Source organism: Eptatretus burgeri, chromosome 1 (assembly GCF_056783735.1).
Source record: "Eptatretus burgeri isolate ZD-2024b chromosome 1, Ebu_testis_v1, whole genome shotgun sequence".
NCBI lineage: Eukaryota > Metazoa > Chordata > Myxini > Myxiniformes > Myxinidae > Eptatretus > Eptatretus burgeri.
In genome coordinates, this window is record NC_140961.1 from 123,927,374 (window position 1) to 123,941,890 (window position 14,517).

Consider the following 14,517-nt stretch of genomic DNA (forward strand, 5'->3'; position numbering starts at 1 on the left):
GCAAACCTACAGTGCCACAAGCAAACCCACAGCGCCACAAGCAAGCCCACAGCACCACAAGCAAACCCGCAGCTCCACAAACAAACCCGCAGCACCAAAGGCAAAGCCACAGTGCCACACGCAAATCCACAGCACCACAAGCAAATCCGCAGTGCCAAAGGCAAACCTACAGCACCACAAGCAAATCCACAGCACCACAAGCAAACCCGCAGTGCCACAGGCAAGCCCACAGCACCACTGGCAAATCCACAGCACTACAAGCAAATCCGCAGTGCCAAAGGCAAACCCACAGCGCCCAAAGCAAACCCGCAGCGCCACAAGCAAACCGGCAGCGCCACAAGCAAACCGGCAGCGCCACAAGCAAACTGGCAGCGCCACAATAAAACCCACAGTGCCACAAGCAAAACCCACAGTGCCACAAGCAAACCCAGAGTGCCACAAGAAAATCCACTCTGCCACAAGAAAACCCTCTCTGCCACAAGCAATTCCACAGCGCCACAAGCAAACCCGCAGCACCAAAGGCAAATCCACAGCACCACAAGCAAACCCACAGCACCACAGCCAAGCCCACAGCGCCAAAGGCAAACCTACAGCAACACAAGCAAACCTGCAGCACCACAAGCAAACCCGCAGCGCCAAAGGCAAACCCACAGTGCCACAAGAAAACCCACTCTGCCACAAGAAAACCCACTCTGCCACAAGCAAATCCACAGCGCCACAAGCAAACCCGCAGCACCACAAGCAAACCCACAGCACCACAGCCAAGCCCACAGCGCCAAAGGCAAACCCACAGCACCACAAGCAAACCCGCAGCGCCAAAGGCAAACCTACAGCGCCACAAGTAAATCCACAGCGCCAAAAGCAAACCCGCAGCGCCAAAGGCAAACCTACAGTGCCACAAGTAAGCCCACAGCGCCACAGCCAAGCCCACAGCACCACAGCCAAGCCCACAGCGTCACAAGCAAATCCGCAGCAACACAAGCAAACCCGCAGCGCCACAAGCAAACCCGCAGCGCCAAAGGTAAACCCACAGCGCCACAAGCAAATCCACAGCACCACAAGCAAATCCGCAGCGCCAAAGGCAAGCCCACAGCGCCACAGGCAAAACCACAGTGCCACATGCAAACCCACAGCGCCCCAGGCAAAACCACAGTGCCACATGCAAACCCACAGCGCCACAAGCAAGCCCACAGCACCACAGGCAAAACCACAGTGCCACAAGCAAGCCCACAGCGCCACAAGCAAAACCACAGTGCCACATGCAAACCCACAGTGCCAAAAGCAAACCCACAGTGTCACAAGCAAGCCCACATCGCCACAAGCAAGCCCATAGCGCCAAAACCGAGCCCACAGTTCCCCAAGCAAGCCCATAGCGTCACAAGCAAGCCCACAGTTCCAGAAGCTGGCCCACAGCATCCCAAGCAAGACCATAGCGCCAAAAGCTAGCCTACAGTTCCCCAAGCAAGCCCATAGCGTCACAAGCAAGCCCACAGTTCCAGAAGCTAGCCCACAGTTCCCTAAGCAAGCCCATAGCGTCACAAGCAAGCCCACAGTTCCAGAAGCTGGCCCACAGCATCCCAAGCAAGACCATAGCGTCAAAAGCTAGCCTACAGTTTCCCAAACAAGCCCATAGCATCACAAGCAAGCTCATAGTTCCACAAGCAAGCCCATAGCGATAAAAGCAAGCCCGTAACATCCCAAGCAAGCCCACAGTTCCACAAGCAAGCCCACAGCGATAAAAGCAAGCCTACAGCGTCACAAGTAAGCCCATAGCGTCCTAAGCAAGCCCATAGTGTCACAAGCAAACCCACAACACCACAAGCAAATACACAGCATCACAAGCAAACCTGCAGCACCACAAGCAATCCCGCCACACCACAAACACACTTGCCACACCACAAATCCGAGTACATGGCATGGCGAGTCCCATGAGGGCAGTACGAGTGCCGAGTGGGCAGTGCACGGTCTGTCCCAAGCAGGCGGCATGGCAACTACTGAATGAGCAGCTTACATGGAATTAAAAATAAAAAGAGACGAACATATGATGTAGTTTTCGTATGAATCTTTATATTCACTTTTGGCATTCACACACAATGTGCATTCATAAGCCAATTATGACGTCACATCGTTATCCTGCCATTGAATTACGATTACATTTTGCCACAAAAAATACTCTCATGTCACGATACAAAACAACAGCTTGCTTACAAATATAATTTTATCGCATCCACCACTGAAACCAAGATATAAGTATTTCAAACACTGCATTGTATCACATTAACACCCTAAATGGTGAACAATCAAGCTTTATTATTATAAAATGTCCCACAAGAGCATAGCTTCTTCAATGGCAAATCAGTAGTGAACAGGAAACATACCCAAGACGAGCTCACCACGACAACTTCATGCTTTGCTGCACTTCATCTCGTTTTCATGCTCAGATAACGCAGCGATGACCCTGCAGATATACACCATATAGTTTGTTAGATCATGGAGAAGAAGACCCCCCCCCAACCCCACACAAGATGGCGACCCTGCATATGCGATGTCCCCACAGGCTCAAAACTACGTGGCTGAAGATCGATGTAATGGTTCACAATAATCTGCTGCAAAATGTCCCTTTAGACAGGTTTTTTTTTGCAGGAACCAAGGCAACCAGGTGAGTTATGTGTGTGCTTGTTTGGCATGGATGGAGGTGGTGAGGCAGGGGGCTATTCAACACCTCGTGTATACAGAAAACAGGTCGAGGTTATAAAACATCTCACTGGCAAATTGGCAGTCACTGAACTGTTGTCCCAGAGTTCGTGGGTTTCATTTTCAGCTTCAGGCTTTGGATTTCAAGATCATGGAACCCGAGTTAGTCTCACGACAATGACCTTCTCCCTACTGCATTGTCACTAAAATTAAACTGGAGTTCATAGAACACCTTACCCGGTGAAAGTTTTGAGAATAAAAGACATGGGCAGGGTCTGCGAGCAACAAATTTGATTGGTCGAGACGATGTAAAATGCCATAATATTTTCTCCAAGTACTGCTAAACAAAAGGTTTTTGAAAGTGCCAAAAAGGTGATTTGTGTTCGACATTGTTCAAGTGTATAATTCAATTTAAATAAAATGAAAATTTTAAGGTTTGTGGAAAAGAAAAAAAACCCGGAACTATTCCGCAAGTGATGCAGCATTTTTCACATGTTACATTAGTTATTTGTGCCTGTTGTTTGTGTCCTTTATGACATCCTTAAAAACAGTAAGTTTCCTGTTTGGATGATTTTAAATTTTGCTTGACTGCCAGGCAGGCAGAGTAAAGAAAAAAAAAAATCACACCGGTATCCAAAGGAAGCGGTTCAGTTTGGCATTTTTAACATGAAATTGGCAAAGCCTAGAAATGAATGAAACCCATAATGATTACCCTTTACAATTATCCTTTAGAGAACTCATTAGACTTACCAATTAGAAATTTCCTCGAGAATTACCGTTTGGAATCCTTTCGAATCCCATTAAAATTATCCTTTCACACCCTTTAGAACCCCTTAGAATTACCCTTTTTAACTACCCTTTAGAACTCATAATAATCACCCTTTGTAGCTCTTTAGAACCATATAGAACCCTTTAGAATCACCCTTTAGAATTCTTTAGAATTACCCTTCATAATTTGCCTTCAGAACTACCCTTGAGACCAATCAGAACCCTTTAGATTTATCCATTACAAACGATTAGAATTACCCTTTATAACTCATTATAATCGCCCTTTATAACTCTTTAGAACCATATTGAACCCTTTAGAATCACCATTTAGAACCACCCTTCAGAATTCTTTAGAATTACCCTTGAAACCAATCAGAACCCTTTAGATTTATCCATTAGAAACGATTAGAATTACCCTTTAGAACCCTTCAGTTAAACACGGTAGGTTAAGGCCCGGTCACACCTTGACGTTTTAGCCAACGTATGCCGATTTTTGAATTTTTTTTCTAAAACGCTGGCACACGTTGAATACGTTATGGGTAAGTTTTGATAACATTGAGAGCACGCTGAAAAACACTGCCATACATTGTTGTACGCTGGCTTTAAACGTTGTACTTTTTGGTTGTCCTCAAATTTTTTCATGCTTGAAATTTCATGACGTATGCCGGTGTATGACTCACACGTTCCGCTACGCTGGCCACAAGTTGTATGCACGGTCTGCGATCGTTGACAGACGTCAACACATGCTACTTGTAAGTTAATCATAAGTTGAGACACGCCGAGGTAATGTTTAGCGTACCCGAAACTTATTTCTAACTTATGATTAACGTGTTGTTGGCACGTTACGCGATCGTTGCCACACATTGACAGACGTTACTTTTAAGTTACTCATAGGCTGAAAGACGTCGGTATAATGGATCGTCCTTGCATCAGCGTCCACGGCCACGGCCAGGACACTTATTTGCAGCATTCTTCAAACTTTTCTTCGGCATGACGAGGATGTTCACACTTCGATGTCTAGCTTGGCTATGATTCCAATTGTCCATCGGCAGCGTCTATTTAAAATAGTCGAGTTTGAGCGTTTTAACACGTTCAGAAGAAACGCTTCAAATTTCAAAACCCCAGCGTCAAAAAACAAAGGCGAGTGACAGCAATTTAAATCGTTCATTGTAAACAATGAAAATAGCTGAGTGGTACCGTTTAAAAGTCGTTGAGTGCAAAAAAAAATCGAATTGTTGAGCGCAAGCGTCTACTTTCAATAGTGGGGTTTGAGCGATTTAGCACGTTCAATAGAAACGATTAAAATTTCCGAGCGCCAGCCTCATAAAACAAAGGTGAGTGACAGCAATTTAAATCGTTCATTGGAAACAATGAAAATAGCTGAGTGGTACCGTGTAAAAGTCGTTGAGTGTAAAAAAAATCCAATTGTTGAGCGTAAGCGTCTACTTTCAATAGTGGAGATGCAGCCATTTAAATCGTTGAGTTTATCATTTAAATCGTTGAGTTTATCATTTAAATCGTTGAGTTTATCATTTAAATCGTTGAGTTTATCATTTAAATCGTTGAGTGGCAGCCTATGAATAGCAAACCCTACGTCACAGGCAAAAATAAACTGCCGCACGATATGGATAAGTTAGGCTATCGTTGGGCATAGTTTGTGAACGCCGGCTTCACGATAATTATTCGTTGGTATATCGTATCTAAAAGTAATCAAAGCGCTCTATGCACATTATTAGTTCATTGTGCATTTGTCCAACCCGTTATGAATAGACCTAAATCGTAAAAACAAGCTATAGCTCATTGTTGAAAAAGCACCATAAAAAATTAGCCGCGAAGAACTTCGAACAATGGTGAAAAGATGTCTCCTACCCGTGGACACGCGGACGCAAGGACGATCCATCATAACCCACACCCTCCCCCTCACACTCACCGACTACTGCCAACATGAACAAACTATGACTAATACTAATACTGATACTGATACTGATACTGCTGACATGGACATCGACTCAAAAAGGACTCGAAAACACTGTTGGGTTCCCCTTTTATGAGCAGCATTTTTATATACCAATTCCCAAAACCGCTGGGAACATGTCTTTATATGGCAGTTGTAAGCTAGAAACACGTTCATTTATTTTTTTCTGTCGACCGGAAGACGTCATTGGAATACGTCTACATACGTCGATGTGTGTTGGGACTACGTAAAGAATTGGTTTAAATCACGTCAAACATAAGTTAGAAATAAGTTTCGCGTAAAAAAAGACATTACCGCGACATGTTTCGACTTATGAGTAGCTTATAAGTAGCGTTTGTGGACGTGTGTAAGCGTCCAAATATCATGTGTAAAACTTATCCCCATCGCATGCGGAACATGTGTCATACGCCGAGTACGTCGTAAAATTTTGAACATGTTTAAAATTTCTTGACGTACTCAACTTACTACGACGTATGATAGCGTAGTTTAGTGTTGTACTCACGTATACCAAACTTACTCATACCGTATTTGACGTGCCCCAACGTTTTAGACACATTTTTCTTAGGTCGACATATGCTGGCAAGATCGCCAAGGTGTGACCGCGATGTTGTCACTTCCATTTCTACGGCAGTTATGATTCGAATCGTTGTGCGTCAGCCTTTTAATAGGCTACGTCACGACATCGTCGGCGATGCGTGCAACGCGCTATGCCTAAGTTAGACTATCGTTGGGCATCGGTTGTGTAGGCCGACAACAGGTTCAGCATTCATTGGTATAAGTTATCTATAACACAATGAAACGTTCTGTGTCCATTACCAATGCGTTATACATAAGACCAAGTCGCTATGAATACGTCCGAATCTTTAAAAAAAACATCAAAAGTTCAACGTCAGCCAGCGTTTTACATACATTTTAATACGTTGCCATCGCTGGCTAAAACGTCAAGGTGTGACCGGGCCTTTAGAAAGGTTCTTCTTGTTCATTTTTGACGGACGGATTGCCGGAAGGAAGGACAAACCCAGATATTGAAGTATCTTCACCATTTAAATATTATCTTACTCCACTCTGCATATGCGCAATCAGGCCCAATGCAGAGCTAACGTAGTGCGAAACAAAAGCCTTGATTTCCGATTCACGTTCAAAAATATAACATTCGATTGAAATCAAGTTGTTCCTCCATCATAAACTGACGTTTGGAGATAGAAGGACAAAGTGAACCAATTTCTTAACCCCACTTTTGGCTTTGCATGCACGCGATAAAAAGCCAGCTGGTTTATGAATGACCTACAGGGATGAGGTCGAACGTCCTTTCCCGGTGTGCATGTGGTGCCAGTTTGTGAAGCCGATTCGTGGATGACTATGAAATGCTCAAGGAAAATCTGTATGAGGCAGTAGTCTTCTCCGTAAACTGAGTTTGATCAAAGTCCTGAAGACCATTTTCAATCGGCTTCTGTGCTCGCAGGGTCAATTGCTTCATGTTTGATGTAGCACACCTTTAAACCATCTGCCTGTTCTATGTACAGTTTAGCGATCCAAAAGTTCCCTGTTTAGCTTGAGAGTAGAGGTAATGGAATCCCTTCTGGTCTGGAGCCGCCTTTGTGGCCTCGTCGGGTGCAATGAAAGATCCTCAAACACAAAATCAGATTATTATTTGTTTTCCTCGTTGTAGTGGCACCAAGGAGCAATATAAAGGCAAATGAGGTACAAGTATGGTATTTTAGCTCAGTGCTAAAAACTCCCCCCTATCGGACACGCCATCCTTTTTCTTTGCGATTCGTAAAATCTCTCTCGATTTTATTCATCGTAGTATATAACAGCAACACCATCCAATTGTGTACATCATGAAGCTGGCCGTCCTGTGTAGGGATGGCAAGGATGCTCCACATGTTTAATACAACAGAAATCGTCAAAACAAATCTACTGAGGTACAAACTTATAAAACTATAAAGTACCTACCAGTTGTCTGCCGAGGATTCCACCTCCAACAACACTCATGAAGCTCAAGGAGAGCATCGCTGAGCTACAAAACTAACAGACCCAAAACAGAGTATTTGTAATGCTTCTTCTTCTTTTCAGACAGCCTAACACAAAATTGGTTTCAGCTCAGCACTTAGATTAAACACAAAAACACTATGTTTTACAGTGGGAATGTCCATGACCACTCGGAATTTTCACAACTTGAAAGGATTCTACAAAACTGCATACAAACGTCGGGCAATGAAGGGCCGAAAGAGGTGGGTGGGACATCGCATGCCCATCAGCCTGGTGGGGGCGGGCCGATGGCGACACAATTGGCTGACGGCCAATCACACCAATATGGGTGTGTTTGGAAGAAGAAGAAGAAGAAGAAGAAGAAGAAGAAGAAGAAGAAAAAGAAGAAGAAAAAGAAGAAGAAGAAGAAGAAGAAGAAGAAGAAGAAGAAGAAGAAGAAGAAGAAGAAGAAGAAGAAGAAGAAGAAGAAGAAGAAGAAGAAGAAGAAGAAAAAGAAGAAGAAGAAGAAGAAGAAGAAGAAGAAGAAGAAGAAGAAGAAGAAGAAGAAGAAGAGGAATAATAATAAGAAGAAGACGAAGAAGCACTCCTTTCACATCTTCATGAGCCGCATCGGGTAGTTTTTCCTTGGCTAATTGGCAACCCATCCAGGATTTTGTCTATCTGACACAGGGTGTGCTTAAAAGTGGAATATTACATCCATTCCGACAACAGAAAATCATTTTCAAGTCTGTCTACTTCAAGTCCGATTACTGTCGAGTCTTCGCCTCCTTTGTGCTTCTCTGTTCATATTCAACTGGTAGTTTTAACCGCTAAATATTTCTTGTCTACCTCCCACCTTGGATCGATAAGAAACGAGGGAGTACTATGTGCTGTTCGTATTACACTATGTGCCTTGATTTACTGCACTGCATGCACTGTATCGCAAAACCGACTAACCCAACCAACCACTCGCAGTGAATGCGAGGATGGTGGTAGGGGGTATGCTGAATTACTTACGTTTGATAACGATCCAAAAACTGAATCTGAAGTTCAAATGCCACTGCAAAATATTTTAAAACCATTCATAGGACTTAACACTTACTGACACGATAATACAATAATTGTAATCACACATACTGCTGTATATGTTATTATTACTGCCCATCCTCTATATAAAACTAGAAGGGCACTCGGTGGAACACATACCTCCGCCATATAATGCCTGATCCACATGAGCATATCGGACCAATTCATTTTCGAAATATCATGCTATACAGGACTATATCGTTTTTGCCTCAATCTCTCAATGATGAAGAATCACATAAAAAAATTAAATAATTCTCGTATCCAGATTCGGATTTTCACCAAAATCGAGACAATTCTTCCCTGTCATACACCCAACGTGTCCACCAAGTTTAATCCGGATCCGTCTGCAACTTTTTGAGATATCCTGCACACAAACAAATAGACAAACAAACAAGAAGACGACGTGCAGAGCAAGATACCTGGAAAATCGATAAAACAAATTTGACCTCAGAAATAATTGGTGGTTGAATTCAGTGACCAAATATGCAACTCCTCTTCAAATTTCATGTCAATGGGATGAAAATTGACAATTGCAGAAATACCACCTTAGTTGTTGACCTTGGGCCTATGTTGACCTTTTGGTTGATGTTGACCTCAAATAAAAAATAATTGGTTGGTCGAATTCAGTGACCTGAAATATATATCCTTTTCAAATTTCAAGTCAATCGGATGAAAATTGAGGATTTTAGAAATCTCATCTAAGTTGTTGACCTTTGGCCTGTGTTGACCTTTTGATCTCAAAACCAACAGGTTTCTTCCTTGATAGTGGGGCAACTTAGCATAACAATTGTGCATTTTGTGAGGAAAGCACCAAATTTGGCACACTAGTAGCCGATCATATTATGAACAGATTTGGATATTGAGCCATCTCAAAATTTTTGATGGCAGTGGAAAAATGACTGCCACAGCCATCAGCGGCTGAATTTGAGATGGCCCAATATCCCAATCTGTTCATAATATGATAGGCTACTAGTGTGCCAAATTTGGAGCATTCCTCACAAAATACACAATTGTTATGCTATATTTGGCTAAGTTGCCCCACGATAAGACAAACTCAACCATGTGGTGACATTTCATGAAGATCGGTTTAAAAAAAAACAAAAAAACAGACAGACAAACAAACAGACAGAATAACAAAATCGAGAAACTAATATACTTGAAAAATCTTCGATTTTGCAGGTAACACAGAGAAACAAACAAACAGACAGAGAGTGGTGAAAACATAACCTCCTTCACCTTCGGTGGCGGAGGTAATAACGCAATTCTCTGCATGTGTTTGTGTAGGTGTACGTATGAAAATTGGAGATAAAAGCACAGCTGGACCAATCTGTGCCAAATCCTGCACAAGTACTGGGTTCCCAGAAGGAATGGGTATTTACCAGTTGTACAATATATGTGTGTATACATACATATATATATATATATATATATATATATATATATATATATATATATATATATATATATATATATATATATATATATATATATATACACTAGGGTGGTCCAAAAAAGTTGAAAAAAAATAGAATGTTGCTCCGGCAGCTTAAAATTATTGTAATATGATCCAATAACGCGCATAAATTTTTTTTTTAGCTTGATCAGAGGTGATTTAGAGGTCGCTCCATATGACGACTTTTAGTCTCATGACTTGAATAAATTAGGGTATGGTCAGGTACGATTACGGGTACTTTCTGGATGTCCGAGGTGGAAATGGAGTGCATTTTCGAAATCTATGTGGTCGATTTACTCTAAGAAATGACTGCACAGACATTGAATTCACTACCATTTCGAAAATATGACCTAAAACAAGATTTATCATTACTGGAGTTGAGTAACTAATCCTACTCATTTCAATATTTTCTAATCTATAATTAATTTGTCGTCCGTCTAAACATTTCTTAGAGTAAATCGACCCCACTAAGTTCGAAAATGCAGTCCATTTTCACCTAGAAAGTTCAGAAGTGTACGGATTCGCATCTCACCATACCCTAATTTAATATAATAATAACTAAATAAATAACTAACATATTTTTCGTGAATCATTGAATCTAAAACACTGGATGTTGGGCCAGCTAGAAATAAGTTCAGGCGGGAGTGGAGACAGCAATAGAGGCGGAGATGATCGTGGTATTTGGTAAACATGTGCATGCCCGTAGATGCGTGGCCATACGTGCAAACCCTCCCCCCCCCCCACAAAAAACTCAAACCGCGTGCCAGAAACAACAACCACACAAGCCGTTCCTTCGCTTTTACATGCCCGTACGTGCGTGGCTGTACGTGCAAATATATATATATATATATATATATATATATATATATATATATATATATATATATATATATATATATATATATATATACACTTTAAAACCGCTTGCCAGAAACAACCACACAGGCCGTTTCCTTCGCTCTTGCGTGGCCGTACGTGCGTGTCCGTACGTGCGTGCCCATACGTGCATGGCCATACATACAAAAAAAAAAAAACTTTCAAACCGCGTGCCAGAAACAACAACCAAACAGGCCGTTCCTTCGCTCTCGCGTGCCCATACGTGCATGGCCGTACATGCAAAAAAAAAAAAACTTTCAAACAAACACACAGGCCATTCCTTCGCTCTCATAAACGACGACTGGATTGGGGCATTGTGTTTATCTATAAATGCGGATAAGAAATCGAGAAATTATTAGAATACAGTAAGTCATCACTATCCAAAAGTAGTGCGTGCCCGTACGGAATGTTCACATCATTCCACGAATTATCGCTTGAATTGAAGTAACAACTGCTGTGATACTGACACACAGAGTTAATTAAAATCAAGTTTACCTCCCTGTCTTTGCTTGCCATGACATTCGCTGCCATTTACCATTGGCACTCCTACCCCACGGTAACTAAGGCACCGATCGATCCCCATCGTAACCAGCACTGCACGTGACGTCATTGTCGGCCGCCGTGCACCGGCCTACGCAGTCACGCCCACGCAGCAACGTGTCCTGTGATTGGTAACTAAATGGCGCATCGGCCACGCCTACGCAGCACGTGTCCTGTCATTGGTTGGTAAATAAATGGCCATAACTTGGGAATCACTTGTCCGATTAATATCAAATCTTGAAAAGGCACATCGTCAGGTCCCCAGCAATATAGCTGGCAAGTTTCAATGAGATCGGACCAGCGGTTGTCGAGAAACAGCGGTCACACACACACACACACACACACACACACACACACACACACACACACACAGATTGCTGGAATTATAGATAGATGAGACGAATATTCTCATAGTTTGTAATTCCATTGATTGAAAAATTAGGGGATGGTGAGATGCGAATCCGTACACTTCTGAACTTCCTCGGTGAAAATGAACTGCATTTTCGAACTTAGTGGGGTCGATTTACTCTAAGAAATGTTTAGACGGACAACAAATTAATTATAGATTAGAAAATATTGAAATGAGTAGGATTAGTTACTCAACTCCAGTAATAATAAATCTTGTTTTAGGTCATATTTTCGAAATGGTAGTGAATTCAATGTCGGTGTAGTCATTTCTTAGAGTAAATCGAACCCTTAGAGTTCGAAAATGCACTCCATTTCCACCTCGGACATCCAGAAGTACCCGTAATCGTACCTGACCATACCCTAATTTAACCAACTCATGAAACTAAAAGTCATCATATGGAGCGACCTCTAAATCACCTCCGATCAACCTAAAATTTTTATGCGCGTTATTGAATCATAGTGGAATAATTTAAGGCTTGTGGACACAACGTCTGAATTTATATTTTTTTGCTGTTTTTGGACCACCCTAATATATATATATATATATATATATATATATATATATATATATATATATATATATATATATATATACATATACACACACACAATGGGGGCTGCAAAAGCAGGTATACAGTAATGAAAAACAAAACATGCGCACAAAACGTATTTTATTGATTATACAAGCATATCAATAATAATATTAAAAAGTTTGAAAATAAAAATATTAAAAATGGTAATAACGATTTTAATGAATTAAATGAATTCTAGTATTAAATGAATCCCAGCACCACTATTATAATCCTGGTAATACTGATATAATCCTTACTGTATACCTACTTTTGCAGCCCCCTGTATATAAAGTGCGACTATTAAATGCAAACCGTTTTTAAACATAATTGACAAGATATTTCATGGTTTCAATCAAACATAAAATTCTCAATTAAGTAAATACATTTGAAAAGTGCAGGAGTAATGAAAAGCATTTTGTTTTAATTCAAAAGGATGTGTCGATGGTTCACCAAAAGGTATGTAAACAAGGTGGTGATGGTCAAAATAAATAATGTGAAACCATCCCTCAATCTTTCTTCGAATAATGGTTGTGCTGCAAATGCCAACAGTGCGTGTGCTGCAAATGACAACAGGACGTGATGTTTCCACGTCCATATAATTTTTATTTGAAAATGTTTTTCTCTGCAAATGCTTCTCCGATCGACACAAAACTTCAAAGATTGGAGGGAGTCCCCGTGGATATAATTTCATTGCTAACTCTGACGTCATAGGTCATATGGTGTGGCATCCATATTGGATTAAAGGAAATAATTTGGACATAATTTTCTCCAAAACCACTCAACAAATTAGTTTTTTTTGAAACTTGGCAGATGTCATCAACTCCCCATGGGGTATTTAGGTTGATAATGATGACGTCATTGGAGAGTTGGTTATTCCAACCATAATTGGTTGAATTGAAATTCTTCTCCAAAAAAATATGAAACTTCTTACATTTGATCTATGACCGAAGATGAGTGAATGATAAATTATTGATGTTCATAACCCGTGCAAAGAAACAATGTGACATAATAGGGTGTGTGCATGATATGGGTATATGGGCCAGAATAACAGTGGGCTATAATAATCACGTGTTCAGTTAAAGATGATGTTTTGTTCAGAATGAACACGCGAGGCGAGACTATTCACTCTACGAGTGCTGTTCTCGTTTTAAATGTTTTATTTTTTAATTATATGTCATATGTGTAGATTACCCAAATGTGATATTACTTCCCCACAAATAAACTTCCCCACAATGCCTGCAACTCACCATGGCATTATCAGAGTTGTGTTATTTGCTACCGAACAAGCATTCTGTCTAGTTTCAAACATCATGGTGACATCCCCATCAAAGATCCCACAAGTCCCACTGACACCCAATTCTGAAAATCACACCATTTTCTCACTGAAAGTCGACAAGAGCATGTTAAAGTTATCACCAAGGGAATGTCGGTACAGGTGACATTTTGAGCATTAGTCCTTCATCAGGGCACAAGATACTAAGGTGGCTTCAGGACGAAAATGACAAGGAACATCACACCATTTTCCATGAACAAAAGCACCATTTTTCCACTAAAGCACCACATGGGCTTAAAGATTGAAAAAAGGTCATGCTCCAAAAAATTGGAAAACCGGAAGGTTCCCATATGACGTCATGTCATCTTATAATCTATGTCATAAAGCAGGAGTGTCGAATTCAGTGACCTGAAATAAATATCCTTTTCAAACTTCAAGTTAATCGGATGAAAATTGAGGATTTTAGAAATCTCACCTAAGTAGTTTTTTTCTCAACCATCCATGTCTGACGTCCAACTGAAGGTGTCACAAGAATTTGGAATATATTGGTTCTTAGTTTGGCATGAGCTGTTTCCGTATTGTCTGTTTGGTTTTGGGCACCCACCTGTGTGTAGCACCGGTACCTCGCCAGTTACCTTATCAAAGAAATAAAGTTATAAAATTAGAGACAATACTATAGTCAGATTTTAATTGACTAAGCCTATGTTTTTATATTCTGTTCTTGCATTTGGCAGCTTGGCTGCTGAGTAGCTATCGTTTCTTGGAAGCACAGCTGTGCCACTGATGCTGTGCCTCTCTTCCAGTACATACTGGTACTTATTTTGTCAACCTCAGGAGGATGACAGGCTGAGTCAACCCCACCTGCAGTTAATTCAGCAGTCAACGGGGCTTGAGCTCAGTC

At 41.3% G+C, this 14,517-nt stretch overlaps 1 protein-coding gene across 2 annotated transcripts in view; it reads right to left on the bottom strand.

The window, feature by feature from the left end:
- Positions 1-2,047: 2,047 nt before the first annotated feature.
- LOC147035333 (cytochrome P450 7B1-like) overlaps positions 2,048-14,517 on the bottom strand; it is a 91,067-nt gene continuing 78,597 nt past the window's right edge. For both annotated transcript variants that reach the window (XM_085896833.1, XM_085896823.1), the window contains exon 8: positions 2,048-2,458. In XM_085896833.1, coding sequence (XP_085752959.1) covers positions 2,404-2,458 — 55 coding nt within the window. In that variant the 3' untranslated portion in view covers positions 2,048-2,403. The remainder of the gene's footprint in view (positions 2,459-14,517) is intronic.